The 20,613-nt window shown below is 41.6% G+C and overlaps 1 protein-coding gene across 2 annotated transcripts; it reads left to right on the top strand.

The window, feature by feature from the left end:
* The first annotated feature begins 1,264 nt into the window (after positions 1–1,264).
* Positions 1,265–12,002, top strand: RBM22 (RNA binding motif protein 22). Of its 2 annotated transcripts, none has more exons than XM_060634721.3 (11): positions 1,265–1,417; positions 1,860–1,913; positions 2,881–2,910; positions 3,755–3,887; positions 5,121–5,221; positions 5,323–5,495; positions 6,782–6,982; positions 8,681–8,845; positions 9,601–9,689; positions 9,900–10,031; positions 11,110–12,002. In XM_060634721.3, exons 1-11 carry the CDS (start codon positions 1,364–1,366, stop codon positions 11,214–11,216), a joined length of 1,239 nt encoding a protein of 412 aa, XP_060490704.1. In that variant the 5' UTR covers positions 1,265–1,363; the 3' UTR covers positions 11,217–12,002. The 2 variants fall into 2 exon arrangements, with proteins under 2 accessions (XP_060490704.1, XP_060490703.1); XM_060634720.3 differs by having other exon boundaries at positions 10,882–11,271.
* Positions 12,003–20,613: the final 8,611 nt, after the last annotated feature.

Raw genomic sequence — 20,613 nt, 5'->3', positions numbered from 1 at the left:
GCTATAATAGGACTCCACTTATGATTTTCTGGAAACAGCAAAGCTATAGGGACAGAACAGATCAGTGCTTGTTAGGACTGTGTGTGGGGAGAGGGGAATTTACTTGGTCACGAAGAAACTTTTTGGAGTGATGAAATTATTCTATATTTGTAGTGAATATATGTACATATGTGAATATATGTAAAAATTCTATACAACTATACAACTAAAAGGTAAACTTTTACTGTACATAAGTTCAACCTGATTTTTTAAAAACTGTGGTGACTTAGGGGCGCCTGGGTGGCTCAGTTGGTTAAGCATCTGACTTCAGCTCAGGTCATGATCTCACAGCTTGTGGGTTCGAGCCCCGCATCGGGCTCTGTGCTGACAGCTTGGAGCCTGGAGCCTGCTTTGGATTCTGTGTCTTCTCTCCCTCTCTGCCCCTCCCCTGCTCGGGCTCTGTGTGTGTCTCTCTCTCAAAAATGAATAAACATTAAAAAAAAAAACCAACTGTGGTGATTTGAACATAATAGGTATTTTAATGATACACCGTAAGTGTACAGAATGCTTGAATTCCTAAAATATTGGCAGTGCAGTAATGAGTTGTTCAAAAAACGATGTAACGATGCATGTGTTGATCCCTAAGACCCTTTAAGTTTCAAGAGGGAAAACACTACTATTGTCTTTGGATTTGTGGCTTCACCATTTATTAGCTACACTACCAGAAGAAGCAAGTTAATTACTCGCTCTAAGCCTCACTCTCCTTTTCTATAAAACAGGTACAATCACACTTGCCTAGAGGGTAGTGGTTTGCCAGATACAATAATGATATCCAGCTAAATTTGACTTTCAGATAAACGAGTCATTATTTTAGTATAAATCTATTTGGGACATATTTATACTAAAATATGGTTTGTTGTATATCTGAAATTCAACTTTAGACGTTCTGTGTTTTTGCTTGTTAAAACAGGCAACTTTACAGAGTTTATTGTGAGAAATACGACACTGGCACGTCAAGACGTTCGCCCAGCGTATGGCATAATAAACGCTCCACGGAAGCTAACGCTGTTTGAATCCCATCCCCTCATTCCTTGCTTGTTCCTCTATTCCTTCGCTCAATTTTAAAATAAATCTATTGTATTTCGGCTCTTCTTCCTAAGCACGGACCAACTCAAAGAAAGGACCAAGGAAACCCACCAGGCCGCCCGATTGTTAAGCGAAGAAATTCCGGGCGACGTCATGACGCACGAGGCCCGCCCCCAAGGGCGCCCAAGACGCATAAATAAGACGTCAACGGGCCGGGAACCAGCCTCGGGGCCTGACGGGATTGTGGCGGTCCTCTCTCTCAACTCGGAAGCCGCCACTGCCTCCAGACGCTCTCAAGATGGCGACTTCTCTGGGTTCCAACACCTACAACAGGCAGAACTGGGAGGATGCGGTGAGTATGCCTGCCGGAGGAGGACGGAGAGAGGCGGCGAAGCCGGGCCTCTTTGGGGCGGGCAGGGCCGTGGCTGTGGATCGGCCGAAGGAATTCCGGGAAGGAGCCAGCGCTGCGGCCTAGCTCGGCCAAAGCGGGAGGCTGGAGGGCGGCCCTCCTTCGGGCTTGGAGGGAGGGGGCTTAGCCAGGGTCCGGGACCTGCCCCCTTCCCACCCCTGCCCTCTCCTCTCATTTCGAGCTGGTCTTTTTTTCCCGCCGCTTGCCGGAAGTGCAGACAGCGCCCCCTCCCGCGACCGGGCCCGTGCAGAACCTCGGGTTCCTGCCCTACCCTGTCCCCCACCCTCGCTCCTTGCCTCCCCTCCCTCCCCCTTCCCCACGAGTGTGGCTGAGATGGCAGGGTCTTCCGAGCCTGGCTTTCAACCAGATTTCCCACTTTCACCAGGACTTTCCCATTCTGTGCCAGACATGTCTTGGAGAAAACCCATATATTCGAATGGTGAGTAATCGCGTGTGAAACGAGAGTTCTTCAGGTTCTGTCATTGTTGTGTTACCTACACGCTGTCCGTGAAATGCTTCTCCTAGCCAAGCCAAAGCAATGATGCTCCTTTACTAACCCAAAACACAGGACTATTTGCAAAGGACTGTCATGCTTATTCTGTCTTTGGAACTCAGCGGCATTCCTGAGATCCAGGAGTCATAACAACAGCTAATATTTGTTGAGCATTTATCTAAGAGTGAGGTGTATTAACCAGGCAAATACGGTTTATGTTTTTTCGGTATGGCAAGCAAGGAGCAGAGCTTGGATATAAATTCAGATAGGCTGACTCCAGGGACCTTAGCAAGGAAGGAGGAGAAACTCGGTGTCCTGATTCCTAATCCAGTGCCTTTTGGCCCCTGCACCTTGTAATCTGTTTAGTGTAAGGTAACCCCATCCTTATAAATAAGGGTAAAATCACCAGCAGTTAACATTTAATAATTAGAATAGGGCTGTGTTGTGATCCATCTCAGAGATCTTGATTGACTGTATACAGACTGTCTGCACAGGAGGGTATAGTAGGTACCTCTGACTAAACTTTGTAAAATGGGCTAGCCATAGCTACGTCCTCCATGATTTGGGGACTGTGGACACTGTTAGGAATTTTAGTTCTTCAGCGAGAACTTGGGAGCCAGAAGTGAGCGGAAGAGTTGTGGCAGTGGAAACATACGTATTTACCCAGTATTAGATCCATAAGATTCTTAAGAGAGTATAATTCATAGCAGGTAGTTAGAATATATCTCTGTCATCCCCTGCCCGCCCCCCCCCCCCCCGCCCCCCAAAAGAGGTGGTCCCCACACACACATACACACCTCATTAGGATGCCGGGGATCTCCAGACACATTTCTTAGATTGTATTTAGGGAAGGAGAAGACATCTAGTTTTTTTCTTTCTGTAACCTGCTGTTTTCTGTTTCTTTCTGTTTCAGACCAAAGAAAAGTATGGGAAGGAATGCAAAGTAAGCATGTCTGTTAAAGAGTAATGATTTGATTTGATTTTCCTTTTCTTTTCAATTTGCATGGCTTTGAGCTTCTCCAGTAAAAGTCAATGCTTCACAGACTTTCATGTATCATTTATGTACTCACTGATTGTTAACTGTTTAGTGTGAGAGGTAAGAAAGTGAGGCCTTTAATGTAAAGGTTCTTAACCTGGCGTCTGTGAATGGGCTTTGAACCCTCAGAGATGGTATACTGAGTGTTGTTGTCTGACCGTGCACATGAGGATTTAAATTTTTTTTTGACATTAATTTATATTTGAGAGACAGAGCACGAGCTGGGGAGGAGCAGAGAGAGAGGAAGACACAGAATCCGAAGTGGGCTCCAGGCTCTGAGCTGTCAGCACAGAGCTTGAGACGGGGCTCAAACTCACGAACTATGAGATCATGACCTGAGCCGAGGTCAGATGCTTAACCGACTGAGCCACCCAGGAGCTTCCAAGTGAAGATTTTAGCAGAGGAGGAAGGTCATAGCTGTCATAAGATTCTTAAAGGAGTATATGGCATTCCCCACTGTCCCCCCAAAAGATTAAGGGTCATATGTTAATGGTGGTTACCTCTAGTGTGGGGAGGACTTTGACTTTTGAGTATTTCATTTCTGTACTGTGTTAATTTTTTAACTCCTGGGGATGGGTGTGCTAAATGGAATCGAAATGTCAGATGGTGTTTAGACTACATGATTGCTAAGATCTCTTCTAAACCCTAGAGTCAAGGATCCTTTCTTTAAATCCCCTGTTGTTATTAAATCCCCTAGCTTGATTGGCCAGACCAGCATCAGGGCTCTTATTTTGTTTATTTTGTTTTCCAGATCTGTGCCAGGCCATTCACAGTATTTCGCTGGTGCCCCGGTGTCCGCATGCGTTTCAAGAAGACTGAAGTGTGCCAAACCTGCAGTAAATTGAAGAATGTCTGTCAGACCTGCCTCTTGGACCTAGAATATGGTATGTTTGCCCTAACAGATCTAAAACTATGCAGATGCAGGTGCCCTAGATGACAAATTAGTCTTTTTGTTTTCTACTTCTCACCCCATCTCCAGTTCTGACCCCCCTTTGGAGTGCCTTTTGTGCTCTGCTTCTCCTAGGAAGAGGAGAATCGTGCCAGGCCATCCTAGAGCCCTTCCGGACAAGGGGAGGAACTTAACTTAAGGAAAAGTTGGGAATTAATCAGGACTGGCCCAAGCCTCTCTGTACATCTGTGTAGCCAAAGTGAGGCAAAGGCATTGTTCCTATGGTAGATAATCTCTTTGCCTTGGGCTTCTTTCAAAATCCAAAGCTCTTTCCCACAATCCCTACCAGAAGCATAGGCTAATTGTGCTTTAGATTTCTGTGTTTTGGGGACTGATGTGCTATAACTGCTCCTATTTTAAAAGTAATTTGGGAGTGATTTTTTTTTTTAACTACAAGTGACTTTTTGTTTATGAGAAAAGTACTTTTTCAATAAGAGTTTCTACTATACAATAAAATAAAAGGGAAAATATAAGTTTATGTATGTTAAGAAAGTTAGCTGCTAATCAGAGTCCTGGTCATATATTGTTTAATATTATTTACTTACATGTTTGTTAAAAGAAGTGTTCTGGTTCTGGAATATAGTGACTCTTACTGACTATGACTATCCCAAGGATCTAGAACACCAGCCTAAAAATAACCCACTTTTTATGTTTATTTAAATAAATCCTGTTCCAATAAAAGCTAGGTACTTCATTAATTACAGGTCAAATCTGACCATAACCAAAGTTTGTCATCTAAAAGATTTTCTAAAACCTTCATTTCAAATATCATAACAGCTTAGGAATTTCGACAGTTGCATAGAATGCTCTTAGGTAGTTTTGGCCTGATGGTAATAAAGATTTCGAATAAAAATAAAGCCTCTGGGGACGTGTGGGTGGCTCAGTTGGTTGAGCATTGGACTCTTAATTTCAGCTCAGGTCATGGTCTCATGGTTCATGGGATTGAGCCCTGCATCAGGTTGGGATTTTCCCTTTCCCCTCCCTCTACTCCTCCTCCCCGCTCACTCTCTCTCTCTCTCAAAATAAATAAACATTAAAAAAATAATAAAGCCTCTGATACCTAGAAAGCTGGAGGAGAGAACAATGATGTTGTATTCTATGTGCATGCTCAATATGGATTTGTTTTAAAATGTATCTTGAGGTTTTTTCCTCCTTTCCTTTGTACCAGGCCTGCCCATCCAGGTTCGGGATGCAGGATTGTCTTTTAAGGATGATATGCCAAAGTCAGATGTCAACAAAGAATACTACACACAGAATATGGAGAGAGAGGTGTGCTGCCACTTTCTTGATGTAATTTTATATTTGGTAGAATCCTAGTGGATTGATACAGTCTGTGTAATTTATCTTTTGAACTTGTCATCCCTCTGTAGATTTCCAACTCTGATGGAACACGGCCAGTTGGCATGTTGGGGAAAGCCACATCCACCAGTGACATGCTACTCAAACTAGCCCGGACCACACCCTACTACAAAAGGAATCGACCCCACATTTGCTCCTTCTGGGTAAAAGGAGAATGTAAGAGAGGAGAGGAGTGTCCATACAGGCAAGAGCTGAATTCCATTTTCATTATTTGCTTTTAGATAATTAGTCATCTAAGAAATGGGAGATGCTAGCTTAAACTATTTCTGCTTTAAAATCTACAAGTTTAGGGGCATCTGGGTGGTTCAGTCGGTTAAGCATCTGACTTCGGCTCAGGTCATGATCTCACAGTTCGTGGGTTTGAGCCCCATGTCGAGCTCTGTGCTGACAGCTCAGAACCTGGAGCCTGCTTTGGATTCTGTGTCTCCCTCTCTCTCTCTGCCCCTCCCCTGCTTGCACACGCTCTCTCTGTCTCTCTCAAAAATAAATATTAAAAAAATTTGGGGCGCCTGGGTGGCTCAGTCGGTTGGGCAACTGACTTCACTCGGGTCATGATCTCACAGATTGTGAGTTCGAGCCCCATGTCAGGCTCTGTGCTGATATCTCAGAGCCTGGAGTCTGCTTCGGATTCTGTGTCTCCCTCTCTCTGCCCCTCTCCCACTCACGTTCTGTCTCCTTCAAAAATAAACATTAAAAAAAATTTTTTTTAATACATATTTTAAAAATGTAATTAAACAAGTTTATGCAATTAGTGTCATATATCTCATTTCTTAGGGCTATTAAATTTAGAAGAGCTTGATTAAATTGTTGTTTTTACTTGTAATGGGACTTTTACTCGTAACCAAGCCTTGGGAAACTAAGTTATTATGCCATATAATACGATGTTGACTCTAAAAGTTTCTGCCTGAGAAGTATGTCATGGTTTAAATCTCAGTGTGTAGTTGAAATCAAATGAAGGCCAGACCTCTAACAGGTATGTGAGTATGTTTCAGTCAAGACCGCCAAGCGTCTGGATCAGAAGTTCTTGATTGGGTCTTGGTTAACCACACACCCACCAAAAAAAAAAAAAAATTATCTATACTTTTTTCTGGGGCTGGTCCACAGCCTTAATGAGACTCTCCGTGGAATGCAGGACTTCAGGTTTGTTAAGAACCATTGCCCTAGAGAAGGGTAACCATGTTTTGATTACTTTTTGTTTTGAAGCAGAGTGTGCCAAAAGCATTTCTTTATAAGGAAAGTCTGTTACCGTAGATGGTCATTTAAATGGCTTTTAGGAGGCTGGCAAGTGTTTGTGTGATACAGTAAATCCTTTTGGTGTTAGCTTTGTTGTGATAATTATGTTTTGGTATGGCCATGGTTTCTAGTTCAGAAGGCATTTCAGGGTATATGTACGTAGCTACTATTGGGTGATAACCTGTAAATTCTTTTCCTTTGTTTTACCTTCATGTGTTGTTCTGTCTTGAACCATAGGCATGAGAAGCCAACAGATCCGGATGACCCCCTTGCTGATCAGAACATTAAAGACCGATATTATGGGATCAATGACCCTGTGGCAGATAAGCTTCTAAAGCGGGCTTCAACAATGCCTCGTCTGGACCCCCCAGAGGACAAGACTATCACCACGCTGTATGTTGGTGGTCTGGGCGATACCATTACTGAGACCGATCTAAGGTTTGTAGATAAAATTTTATGAGCTCTCTGCTTTTAACTGCCCTGAAATACTTTTTTGGGCAAAAACACAGGCAACAGGATAATTCTGTACAAAGTACATTTTTCTTTAGCCTCTCTATAGTTATGCTAATTAGTCATGCTAACAAGAATTTTTATAAACGTGTCCTTTCTCTTGCCAGAATAGTAATGTTCATCGGCAGTGCTTATAGTGCTTACCTGATCCTTCCACGTGATAATAATCACGAGATTCTATTTGACCTAATAGCCAAATAGAGTCTTTTAAATATGGCACATATCCAAGAATGATTAATTATGTCAAGGAGGGAGACCTTGGCAGTTATAAAACTCTCATGGTTTAAATTGTTGGCTTTTTAAAGAGATTTCTGTTTGCTATGTTTATATTATTCTTGGCTTGTATTTTGCTTGGCCAATGGGACATCTAGACAGATAGTGATGGAAATTACCCCTTCCAATTACCCACTTATCTCCTATAAGTGTATAACCTGCCCTTGGTAGCCTGTCTCCATTAAACCTGGTCTAAGTGAGCTAGACAGTCCCTACTGCTGGCCGACGCTTTCCCTGCTCCTCCTTTTTGTTTCATTGTTGTTGTTGTTACATAGCCTTAAAAAACTTTTTTAGAGGTGCCTGGGTGGCTCAGTCAGTTAAACGTCTGACTTTAGCTCAGGTCATGATCTCGCGGTTCATGAGTTGGAGCCCCGCATTGGGCTCTGTGCTGACAGCTTGGAGCCTGGATCCTGCTTCGGATTCTGTGTCTCCCTCTCTCTCTGCCCCTCCCCCACTCACACTCTGTCTCTCTGTCTCTCAAAAATAAATGTTTAAAAAGATTAAAAAACGGGGCGCCTGGGTAGCTCAGTCGGTTAAGCGTCTGACTTTGGCTCAGGTCATGATCTCACAGTTTGTGAGTTCGAGCCCCGCGTCGGGCTCTGTGCTGACAGCTCAGAGCCTGGAGCCTGCTTAGGATTCTGTGTCTCCCTGTCTCTCTCTCTCTGTCCCTCCCCTGCTCATGCTCTGTCTCTCTCTGTCTTTCAATAATAAATAAACATTTAAAGAAATTTTTTTTTTTTTTAATTAAAAAACAAACTTTTTACAATGTTCTTGGCTCATGAGCTGCGGGGCTGAGTTTGCCAGCCCCTTATGGAGGGTTTAGGGTCCCTATGAAACCTGGATACTGGAGCCTCTATTCCTCCATGGAACAATCCCTGAGATGTTTGTAAACCTTTATTTACTATTTTTCTTTTTTTTTTTTTTTTTTTTTTTTTTTTTTTTAATTTTTTTAACATTTATTTATTTTTGAGACAGAGAGAGACAGAATATGAATGGGGGAGGGACAGAGAGAGAGGGAGACACAGAATGGGAAGCAGGCTCCAGGCTCTGAGCCATCAGCCCAGAGCCCGACGCGGGGCTCGAACTCATGGACCGCGAGATCGTGACCTGAGCTGAAGTCGGAGGCTTAACCGACTGAGCCACCCAGGCGCCCCTCACTATTTTTCTTATACTCTCTCTCAGTAAGTAGTACCCACAGTAGGGCAGGGTACTGGGGGAGTTACCTGCAGGTAGTTAGGCAGATGACCAGGGGGCCACCTGCCTTGTGTGTGAGTGAGTGCAAGAATGAATAATCCACTGCAACCTCCTGGGAGTGTCATTAACTCTCCTGTTTCTCTGCCTGTATCCCTTCAGAAATCACTTCTACCAGTTTGGGGAGATCCGGACGATCACCGTCGTACAGAGACAGCAGTGTGCGTTCATCCAGTTTGCCACGAGGCAGGCTGCAGAGGTGGCTGCGGAGAAGTCCTTTAATAAGTTGATTGTCAATGGCCGTAGACTCAACGTGAAATGGGGAAGGTGAGAATTGGGCTATTTTACGATGTCTTTATTGAGATTTTCAAGGAAGTGTTTCATTATCTGGGGGCTAGTATGCTTTTGGTGAATGGGTTTAAGTCAATAGGACCGTTAAAAACAATGTTTCAGTTCTCTGACACTTCTCTAACACTGTGGACATTGGGAGGATCCTGCTTTGGAAATTTATTCAGGGCTTTGCCGTTGTAATCTACTCCTTCGAAGGTTCTTACCTTTTGTGACCAGCTATTATAGGCCAAATATAACGTCAGGGCAAGAAAGATTGGATTTGAGAGTTTACAAATGCATTAGACCTAGTTTCTGCCCTCTAGGGGCTGGTTGTCCATGGAGAATAGCTAATTGAAGTTTGAAAGTGATGATTGCATAAGAGAGACTCAAGTGAAATACCCTGAAGGTTCAAAGGGAGAACATGTTTCCAGCTTGGAACCAGGAAGGAGCGCCCCTTGTGGGTGCTTCCTGTGTGCTGATTAAGCACTGCGCCAAACACACATAGGTCGCTGCTTCTTGTCCTTAACAGCATTTCCAGCAGAGTTTGAATCCAGGTCTTTCTGGCTTTAAAACATTTGCTTCTGTCTACTCTGCACAGTGGCATTTAGGGGAAAAGAGTATTCTCTGAAAAGGAGGCAAGGAGCAAAGGAACTCTATTTGGAAACACGAGAAGCAGAGGTGTGAGAGAAGGTGGGACAGAGTACTGACATTGTGTGTGTGTGTCTGTGTCTGTCTGTCTGTCTGTCGCCCAGGTCCCAAGCAGCCAGAGGAAAAGAAAAAGAGAAGGATGGAACCACAGACTCTGGGATCAAGCTAGAGCCCGTTCCAGGACTGCCAGGAGGTGAGTGCAAACTTCCTGCCTACTGGGTAGCTTGCTGACGTCAAATGCTCACCCTGCCCTGCTGTTCCTCAGTGTCAGGAGAGACCCAGGCAGGTCTCTGGCTACTGTAGCAACTCTTTTCCCCCAGCAGGAGCCCCGGGCTTAAAGGAGGTAGAAACATCGTTGCACGGTCTTCTTCCCTTTGACTGTTGGCTGTTTTCTCTTCTCCAGCTCTTCCGCCTCCTCCTGCAGCCGAAGAAGAAGCCTCTGCCAACTACTTCAACTTACCCCCAAGTGGTCCTCCAGCCGTGGTGAACATAGCCCTGCCGCCACCCCCTGGTATTGCCCCGCCCCCACCCCCAGGTAACATCCATCTTCTTTCTTAGTAAATAGGTCTCATTTAGCCCAGGAAAATCTTTGTGAGAGTCCTGTCTCCACACCTCATTATCGTGGCTAAATCCTCTGAGTTTGCCCCGTAGAGGTCTGCAAGTAAACCTGATTTGTTAGGATCCCTGATCTTTTGTTTTTTTCCCTGGCCTGCCAAGGAGGAGAAGGTTGCCAGTTTTCTAAAGATCTGAGTGTGTATGATCAGAATGGGAGTTACTGGATTATAGTGATCTCTCATCAGTTTGTCCCCTGTTTGGCTCAAGTTACATTTGACTTTATCTTGGGGTGGCGGGGGCAGTAATAAGCAGTTCCAGGACCAGCACTTTGTGTAGCGCTGCTCTAGGAAATGTCAGTGGCGATCTGTACAGTGTAGGTAAGTCACAAATAGCCGGTTCTCCTGTGGCAGAGTTCCCATACTCTGTAACAAAGTCCTGGTTTCTGAACACCTTCCATTCTGGTATAAGGCATTGAGGTTGGTGGTGACAGAGTCTGGCATCAGCCTGGTTCCTTCCTCACTTCCCAAATCCTGATTGCATCCTGTCTGGTAGGCTTGGCGTGTTAGGCACCAAAGGCTCAGATGACATAGTACCAGATCCCTTTGGGTCCTGTGGAGTTTTCTTTTAACCTGGTCTGAGGGGAAAGCTTTCTAAAGCCGAGGAAGTACTACAGGTGGACGTGCCTAAGCAAGTCTGTGAACTGACATTTTCTGAAGCCCCTTGTCAATTTGACTTACGGCTGGGTGGTTTTGACCTTAGAAAGATTCACAGGTTTGAAAGGTTGTCCAGGAAACGGCAAGCCTAACAAATTTGTCCTCTCCCATCTGCAGGTTTTGGGCCACACATGTTCCACCCAATGGGACCACCCCCTCCTTTCATGAGGGCTCCAGGACCAATCCACTATCCTTCTCAGGACCCTCAGAGGATGGGAGCTCATGCTGGGAAACACAGCAGTCCCTAGCACACTATCAGCACGCCAGGGCTTTATGGAAGAAAGGGCGTTTAAAAATCCCAGTAAATGAATCTTGGAATAAATATATTTTTTCCTTCCTTTGTAGTTTCCGTGGTAGCTGAATGTGTTCAGATGTGGGCAGTCGGAGAACGACAGCCATGCTTTCCTACACGTGTTCCAAGGATTGATGGACCTCAAATAAGCTGCCATTAACACATCTCGTTACTACTATAACATTGCTAATAAAACTCAATGCCTGTTCTCCTTACTTGTATGGCGAACAAGCGACTGGGTGAATTGGAATGTCTAACGGAGTTACCATCCCAATTATATGTTCATTTTGTATCTTTTTTGGGGGGGAAAAATTGACCTGCGGTAAGATCTTTTTGACCATTTTTATGTCCATTGGGTACTTTTCCTTTTTATCATCTGAGAAAAGATTACTAGTACTAATCATTGTAGTGGCATGAGTGTGATTTAACACTTCGGAAGTCACGTTCTCAAGGAGACAAGTAGAAGCCAGCACCCAGCACAGCCCAGATCCTTCCTTACCTCTCCTCTCCTCATTTATTACTAAAGGCATCTGGCGGCTAGTTTCACTTCTCTGCCCTGCTAAAACAAGATGAAAACAAAAACCGCTTTTTAGTCCTATCAGTCGGATGGAAACACCGATGTGGAGCTCTGTGTTGTTGAAGAAATCTGGCGTCTGGGATGAAATGATTTTAAAGAGCTTCCCGTAAACCATGTGAACAAACTGTGAAGTGAAAGTGGCGGCGTGCGTCGGGCTGGAAGGCTGTGGCCCGCAGCTGGGACTGTCCTCTAGCATTCACCCTCGTGTGTCTTCAGCGTCTCTCTCCTCGTAGTCCCCTGCTGCTGGGCAGAGGACTCTGTTTGGTCTTAGAATGTTTGGATATAACTGAATTGTAGACGGCAAAAATAATTTGACGTTGTGTTGTGTGTTTTTGTTTTTAAAAAATTAAAACGGGTCAATTTTCCAAACGTTGTGCTTTGTCCTTTGGTAGCTCACCTTGAGGTCAGTAGCAGTTAGAATCAGATTATGTATAAATGTAAGTTTTTGGCTTTAGACTGTTCCGATTTTTATCTCTATCCATTCTAGGATGGGAAAACGGCCCAGGCCTTTTTCGCAAGTTCTTGTGGTTAGTTGTGAGGTTGGAGTAAGAGAATGCACAGAAGGCACTTGGCACGGAGCTGCCGGGAGGTGGTTGACAAATGGTAGCTTTCAAGTCACTGCCATATTATCCAAGTCACTTTAAAGAGAAACAAGCAAAAATCATCCGAAAGTCTATTTTTCCTGAAGCCAATTCCATGTCACTTGGGTAAACGATGTATTTCTGGGATGGACATAACCCATAGGACCCTTTTTTAACTTCTCTGGAGAAAATTGTTTTTTCCTCTAGAGAGCTTCCTCTGGGTTGCTTGCTTTTTTTTATTTTTATTTTTGTTTTTTAAAGATTTCAAAATTAATCTAGAAGGACTTAGAAGATTTGATTTAATTTCTAATAATACCAAATGTGAATCGGTGAGGGTACTTCCAAGTATTTTGACACCGTTTGGGGTAGGGTTTGTCACTGTTTTGGGCCTACTTTTGAGCCTGTAAAAGATTTTTAGCCAATTTGTGAATAAGATGTGGATTACGTGTAGTGTTTTAATAATGCCAAGTTTGATTATTTATATCTGTACATATATATGTATGTAAATATATGACTCCAATTGTATATTCTTTTCGAGAAGGAGGGGATTCTAAATTTCCTGCACTCTCTGGCTGTGGATATATATTTTTTTTGAAAAGCATAATATGCCAGCATAAGTTGAAGTGTAGAAGCGATGCTGTCTTTCTTGAGTAAATCAGAATTAAGAGCGATTGGATTTTGACAAAAACTCTTAGGTACTTAACCAACTCCGTTTCCTTTTCCTCCAGGGCACACAGCTGGGGGTGCACTTGGTGAAAAGTAACCTTTGCCATTCCCAGACCAGGTCTGTAAAAACATCTCACCCAATCCCATGAATTCTTTTCCCATCTGGCTAAAGACACAGGAGGAGGATTCCTCCTCTGGAGGGAGGAAGATGGCAGAGTCACAATGGAAGGAGCCTGGGTTCCTTATCACTGCTTTGAGGAGGAGAGCGTTATGATGGGGGGAATTTTTGTTACAGTAAAGTGTTGAGACCTGGGGATTTATCTGTTACAGCAGCTAGTGTTACTCGAGTAACAGAGCTGTAGTTGAATCTCACCACAAAAAAAGAAAAACCCCATTTTTGTTGATAACGAGTGATGGTTTGTTGATAATGAGTGATCTGGAGCCAGATGATCTGCATTCAGATCCTCACTTCAGCACCTCCCAGCTGTGTGCCCTTGGGCACATTACTTAACCTCTGTCTCCTGGTCATAATGCCTACCCTCCCAACCCTTCTCGTTGCCTGTGGTATTTTGGGCTGCTCCCCTCATGGAGGAGGCTCAGAAGGCACTGCATCATGACAACTATATTAAGGCAGTGACTGCCCATGGGGCAAAGAGTGATGTGACAGATGTTTTAGACAAGTCAGCGAGCCACCACTGTAACCTGAAGTAAATGGAAATAGAAGAGTCAAGGATGACACCCCCCGCCCCCCCCCCCCCAGGTCCCTGGGTTGGTCAGATGGGTGGAAGGGTGCCTTTTCCTGACCGAGAATGATGGTTAGGGGAGGACAGTGAGGTTGGGATGTAGGGGTAGGAAAATGAGTCCAATGTGGGGGTTGGTAAGTTTAACTGGAAGACCTATGGAACTTCCCAGCCCAAAGGGAATCAGAGCTAAAGAAAGACCCCAAGATTTGGGAGTTGGCAATGAAGTAGCATTTGAAGCTCTGTGTGTGGAGTGAAATCCTGCAGGATAGGGATATAGAACACTAGTTCTTAAACTTCAGTATTTAAGTTCCTGCACTGGGTCTACACAAGCTGGTGAGGCAAAGACCACCCTCCAAGAAACACTAATATGAGATGAAATGGTTTTCTAAGATTAGAAGAAGCTACCCTCCTCAGAGATCCTGAAGTCTTTGTATTCTCCCTAACATTTTATTATAAAAATTTTCTAACATACAGAAAGGTTGAATTTTACAGTGAGCAGTCACATATCTACTAACCAGATCTACAATTAACATTTGGCCATATTTGCTTCAACACATACCTGTCTATTCCTCCATCAATCTGTTTTTTATGCATTTCAGAGTAGACTGAAAACAGCATACTTCACCTTGAAGCACTTAAGCATTTATATAATGAACTTGAGTTCAATATTTGTAGATTTTCTAGGTAAAATTTACACAGATCGAAATGCACATATCTTGAATATGCTACTCAAGAATTTTGACGTTGTATCCATCTATGTGACCCAAATCCCTGTCAAGATGTAGAACATTACCATCATTCCAGAAAAATGTCCCCTGTTTTCCCTAGTCAATACCCTGCCCCCATCAGTCTCCAGAGGCAACTACTGTTCTGATTTTTTTCACCATAAATTAGTTTTACTTATTTTAGAACTTTACATAAATGGAATCATGCATTGTGAACTCCTTGTATTTGGCTTCTTAACAACATGATGTTTTGGAGGGTCATCCAGGATGTGTATAATTCCTTCTTATTGTTGAGTAGCATTCCACTGTATGATTATACCATCACTTACCCTCCATTGTATGATTACACCATCACGTAATATCAACTTTTTGCTATCATGAATTAAAGCTGCTTTGGATATCCTTGTACACTTTTTTTTTCTTGGTGAATATATGTTTTTATTTCTCTTGAAATAAATAGAGTGGACTTACTGGATCACAATGCTGGTGCCCATTTAGTTTTAAAGGAAACCGTTGGAACTTTTCCCAAGATGGTAGTACCATTTTACATTCCCACCAACAAGAGTTCCAGTTGCTCCAAAACATCACCAAAGTTTCATATAAAAAGTCTTTTGACTTTTAGCCATTCTGATGGGCATATTGTAGTATTTCATTGTGGTTTCAGTTTGCATTTCCTTTTTAAGTAGTTGTTGGTTGTTTATATATCTTCTTTTGTGAAGTGTCTGTTCAAATATTTTGGCCATTCTTACTGGGTGTCTTTTTATTAACTAGTTACAGGAGTTTTTAAAATATATGTATGTTCTAGATGTTAGTCCTCTGTCAGATATATGTTTGCAAATACTTTCTTCACATCTGTGACTTGCCTATTAACTTTCCTATTGGAAAGATGATAAGCAATTTTCTTGATGAGCAGAGATTTTTTATTTAATGAAGTCTCATTTATTGTCTAGCATACAAAAATATGTATTAGTTTGCCAAAGCTGCTGTAACAAAGTATTATCAAGTAGGTGGCTGAGCCAACAGAAATTTATTGTCTCACCTTTCTGGAGGTTAGACATCCAAGATCAAGGTGTTGGTAGAGTTGATTCTTTTTAAGGCTGTGAGAATGTGTTCCAGGCCCCTCTTCTAGCTTCTGGTGTTTGTTGGCAAGCTTTGGCATTTGTTGGCTTATGGAACTATCACCCCCTGTATCTGCCTCCGTTTTCACATGGTTTTCTCCCTGTGTATACATCTACTGTTTCCAAATTTCCCCCTTTACATAAGGACACCAGTCAGATTGGATTCAAACTCACCCCACTGACTTCATTTCTTCTTTGTTGAAAAGCTTTTCCTTTGTTAGGTCTTCTACATTTCCGTATACATTCTAAGATCAGTTTGTTAATTTCTACAAAAACATAGGGCTATGACTGGGATTGTGTTGAATTTGTAGATCAATTTGAGAAGAATCGACGTCTTAACAGTACTGAGTCTTCCAATGCAGAGCACGGCACGTGTCCCCGTTGCGTGAAGTCTGCTGTAAGTTCTCTCAAGAGCATTTTACACCATCAGCGCACAGGTCTGATGCAATATTCGTTACATTTATCACTAAGAATTTTGCGATTTGCTCCTATTGCAGCTGGAATTTTAAAAAACGTACTTTCTAATGATTTCAGCTAATATATGAAACTGAGTGGGTTTCTGTATATCAACCCTGTATCCCGTGACCTTGCTTAGCCTCACTCAGTATTTCTAGTACCTTGCTTTATAGATTCCTGTGATGATCTATGTAAGAATAATATCTGCAAATATAGACCAGTTTACTTATTTATTCCCAATCTTCATGCCTTTTATTTCTTTTTCTTTTCTTTTTTTTTTTTTACTGAACTGGCTAGCACCTTGAGTAATATATTAAATAGAACTGGTGAGAGTGGACATCTTTATCTTGTTCCCAATACTGAAATACTTCAGCATGTTACCATTAACTATGATATTAGATGTAGATTTTCTTTTGTAGCTGCCTTTTATCAGACTGAAGAAGTTACCCTCCAAATTCTCTGAGAATTTTCACCGTAAACAGCTGTTGAATTTTGTCAGTCCTTTTTTTATGCCTCGTATGGTTTTCTCTTTCCCTATGCCAGTGTGGTGAATTACATTGATTTTTAAATCTTTTAGATTAAGTTTGTTTATTTATTTATTTTGAGAGAACAAGCAAGCTAGGGAGGGGCAGAGAGAGAGGGAGAGAATCCTAAGCAGGTTCCGTGCTGCCAGAGTGGAGCCCAACACGGGGCTCGAACCCATGAACCATGAGATCATGACCCGAGCCAAAACCAATTAAGTCACTCAGGCGCCCTGACATTGATCAATTTTTAAATGTTAAAGCAACGTTGCATTTCTGGGATAAGCCTAACTTCGTCATAATTTATTTCTTTTAAAAATTTATTTTATTTTTTCTACTCTTACTGAGATACAGTTGGCATTGTATTAAGCTTAAGGTGTACAATGTGATTTGATACTTGTATTTATAGCAAAATAATTATCAAAGTCAGTCCAGTTTATATCCATTACCTCACATAGTTACATTTTTTCTTGTGATGAGAACTTTTAAGATCTATTCTCTTAACAACTTTCAAGTATGCTATATTGTACCATTAACTATAATCGCCATGCTGTACATTACATCCTTAGAACTTACTTAACTTGTAACAAGAAATTTGTACCTTTTGAGAAAGAATGAAAACTTGCCATTTGCAACAATGTGGATGGAACTGGAGGGTATTATGCTAAGTGAAGTAAGTCAGTCAGAGGAAGAGATATCCTATGTTTTCACTCATACGTGGAATTTGAGAAACTTAACTGAAGACCATGGGGGAAGGGAAGGGGGAAAAATAGTTTCAGAGAGGGAGGCAAGGCATAAGAGACTCTTAAATACAGAGAACAAACCGAGGGCTGATGGGGGGGGAGGCGGGGTAGGGGTGCAGGGGAGGGGAAAATAGGGTGACGGGCATTGAGGAGGGCACTTGTTGGAATGAGCACCGGGTGTTGTATATAAGCTATGAATCCTGGGAATCTTCTCCTGAAGCCAAGAGCACACTGTATACACTGTATGTTAGCTAACTTGACAATAAATTATATTTAAAAAAAAGAAAAAGAAATTTGTACCTTTTGACCACCATCACCATTTGAAGCCCTATGACCCAACATAGACATAATGTATCATAACATATATCTATATATGATATCTATCTATCTGTGTCTATATATCTATATATAGATATATATCTATATCTATCTATCTATATACTGTTTTTTGTGTTTATGTTCATGAGAAGTATTGGTCTTGAATTTTTTGTAATGTCTTTGTCAAGTTTCTTCTGGCCTTGTAAAATATGTTTGGAAATGTTACCTCTTCCTCTATATTTTGAAAAAGTTTATGTAACATTGTTATCAGTTTTGTCTTAAAGATTTGATACAATTCACCAGTGAAACCATCTGGGTCTGGAGTTTTCTTTTGGGGATTTTTTTTTCTTTAGTTTTAAAACTTTATTTTGGAATAACTTGAGGTTTACCGAAAAGCTGCAAAGATGTACAGAGAGTTGTTATTCTTCACCTAGCTTCCCCTAATATTAATGTCTCACATAGCCATGGTATCTTTGTCAAAACCAAGAAATAAACATTCGTATAGTACTATTAACTAGACTAAGTCTTTATCTGAATTTCACCATTTTTCCCTCTAATATCCTTTTTTCTGTTCCAGAATCCAACCCAGTCTACCACATTACAGAAAAGTACTGGTGAGCTATTTTGCAGCCTCTCTTGACTTGAATTTGTCTGATGTTTTGTCGTGATTAGCCTGGGGTTATAGATCTGGGGGAAAATATCTCAAGGAGAAGTGCCCTTATCATGTTATATCATTGATGATGTTAACCTTGATTACTCGGTTAAGGTGATGTCTTCCAGGTTTCTCCTTTGTAAATGTACTGTTTTTCCCTTCCTATGCTCTATAGTTTGGAAGCAAGTCAGTAAGTCCAATCTATAATCAATAGGATGGGTTTTACATTCCACCTCCTGAAGGACAGGTTTCTACATACATTATTTGGAAGTCTTTTGTGGGGAAAAAAGAAGACTTGTCTTTTCTCTCCCCATTTATTTATTTATTCAATAATTTATTGTGGATGCATGGATATTTATTTTTTCTTTGAGTTTATAACTGTTTATTCTGTAGATTGTCTTTTCACTGTCTTGATAGTGTCCTTTGATGCATGGAAGTTTTGAATTTTGTGTATTCATTTTATAAAGTGTTTCATAGTAGTTAAAAATAGTGAGTATTAAAAAAAAAATAGTGAGTATTCTCTAATTTGGCAGTGCAGTATTCTACATTTTAATTTTATTGTACAAATTTCCTATATTCCCTACTCTGATAACCAATCAATAATTAAAAGAACTGTGTTAAATCTTCCACTATGACTTTGGTTATATCCTTATGTAAGGATCCTCTTTATCACAATAATGCTCTTTGAAAGTCTCCTTGTCTGATGTCAATATGGCTGGAACACATTTCTGTGGGGTAGTATTTAACTGGTTTATCCTTTTCCATTTCTTATTTTACTACTGTGTCGTAGTTTTAGGAGTGCTGTTTGTGAAAAGCGTAGAGCTGGAATTACTTTTGACTTAAACTGTTATCTTTAAATTGGTGAATTTTACACATTTACATTTATTGTGATAACTGATATATTTGAATTTATTTATACTACCTTATTTCATGTCCCTTTAATTGCTGGTTTGTTTGTTTGTTTGTTTGTTTGTTTGTTTGTTTTTCATCCTTCCTGCTGTCTATTGAATTGATTTCTCTGCTCACCATTGCTTCTTAGACTCTATACTTTTATTTTGGATCCTTCCTAAAGCATGTTCTTTTGCTCTTTCAGAGGTTAGTGGGAAATTCTCTCACTACTTATTTGTCTAAAAATGAATTTGTTTTGCTCTCACTTCTTGAAGATGTTTTTCTATTATGGCTGTCATTTTAAATACTCTTTTGTAGGTAACCTAGCTTTTGTGTTGGGTAATTTGTAGGCAATATCAACTTTTTTGAAATTTCTCTGTGACTTTGGAGTTCTGCAGTTTCACTACAATGGTTCTTTAAAAATTTTTTTTAATATTTTATTTTTAAGTAATCTCTACACCCAACATGGGGCTCAAATTCATGACCCTGAGATTAAGAGTCATATACTCCACCAACTGAGCCAGCCAGGTGCCCCTCACTACAATGGTTCTTTTTTTTTTTTTTTTTTTTGACAGAGAGAGAGAGTGGGGAGGGACAAAGGGAAAGAGAGAGAGAATCTTAAGCAGACTCCATGCCAGTGCAAAGCCCAACATAGGGCTCGATCCCACGATCATGAGATCATGACCTGAGCCAAAATTAAGAGTTGGATGCTTAATCGACTGGACCACCCAGGTGCCCCATAATGGTTCTTAAGTGTGGATTTAATATCCTTTCTCATGATAGGGTGAGAATTGTGTGAATTTATGTCCTTTTATCAAATCTGAGAAAACCCCAGTCATTAAAAAAAAATTTTTTTTTAACGTTTATTTATTTTTGAGGCAGAGAGAGACAAAGCATGAACAGAGGAGGGTCAGAGAGAGGGAGACACAGAATCCAAAACAGGCTCCAGGCTCCGAGCTGTCAGCACAGAGCCTGACGCAGGGCTCGAACTCACGGACCGCGAGATCATGACCTGGGCCGAAGTCGGCCGCTCAACCGACTGAGCCACCCAGGCGCCCCAAACCCCAGTCATTTTAAAACATTCTGGAATTCCTGTCAGTATTGTTGGACATTTTCATTTTATTCTCCATGTCTTTTAATTTCTCTCTCATACTTTCTAACTCTTTACCTCTCTATGAAGCATTATGGGCACATCTGGTTCACTAATTCTTCCTTCACTACATCTCATCTACCATTGATTTGTCCATTAACTATTTTTTCTTTTTCTTTTAGAGAGAGAGAGACAGAATGAGTGAAGGAGAGGGGCAGAGAGAGAGAATCTCAAGCAGGCTCCACACTCAGCACAGAGCCTGATATGGGGCTTGATCTCAAACTGTGAGATGATGACCTGAACGGAAATCAAGCATCAGATGCTCAACCAACTGAGCCACCCACACACCCTTGCCCATTACCTTTTTAAAAAGAGGGACTGTTTTGGTAAAACCTAACACATGTACAGAAAAAGTACATAAAACACAGACGTACAACTAAATATTCTAAAGTGAACACCTATGTAACAATCACCCAAAT

The sequence above is a fragment of the Panthera onca genome, chromosome A1 (genome assembly GCF_046562875.1).
Source record: "Panthera onca isolate mPanOnc1 chromosome A1, mPanOnc1 haplotype 2, whole genome shotgun sequence".
Lineage (NCBI taxonomy): Eukaryota > Metazoa > Chordata > Mammalia > Carnivora > Felidae > Panthera > Panthera onca.
Note: the sequence above shows the minus strand (reverse complement) of the source record. Positions and strands in the feature narration are given on the sequence as shown.

Coding starts and splice junctions, on each gene's coding strand:
- RBM22 (XM_060634720.3), top strand. CDS start 1,364: ATGGCGACTTCTCTGGGTTCCAACACCTACAACAGGCAGAACTGGGAG. Junction 1,418..1,859: donor GGCAGAACTGGGAGGATGCG/GTGAGTATGCCT, acceptor CACTTTCACCAG/GACTTTCCCATTCTGTGCCA. Junction 1,914..2,880: donor AAAACCCATATATTCGAATG/GTGAGTAATCGC, acceptor TTTCTGTTTCAG/ACCAAAGAAAAGTATGGGAA.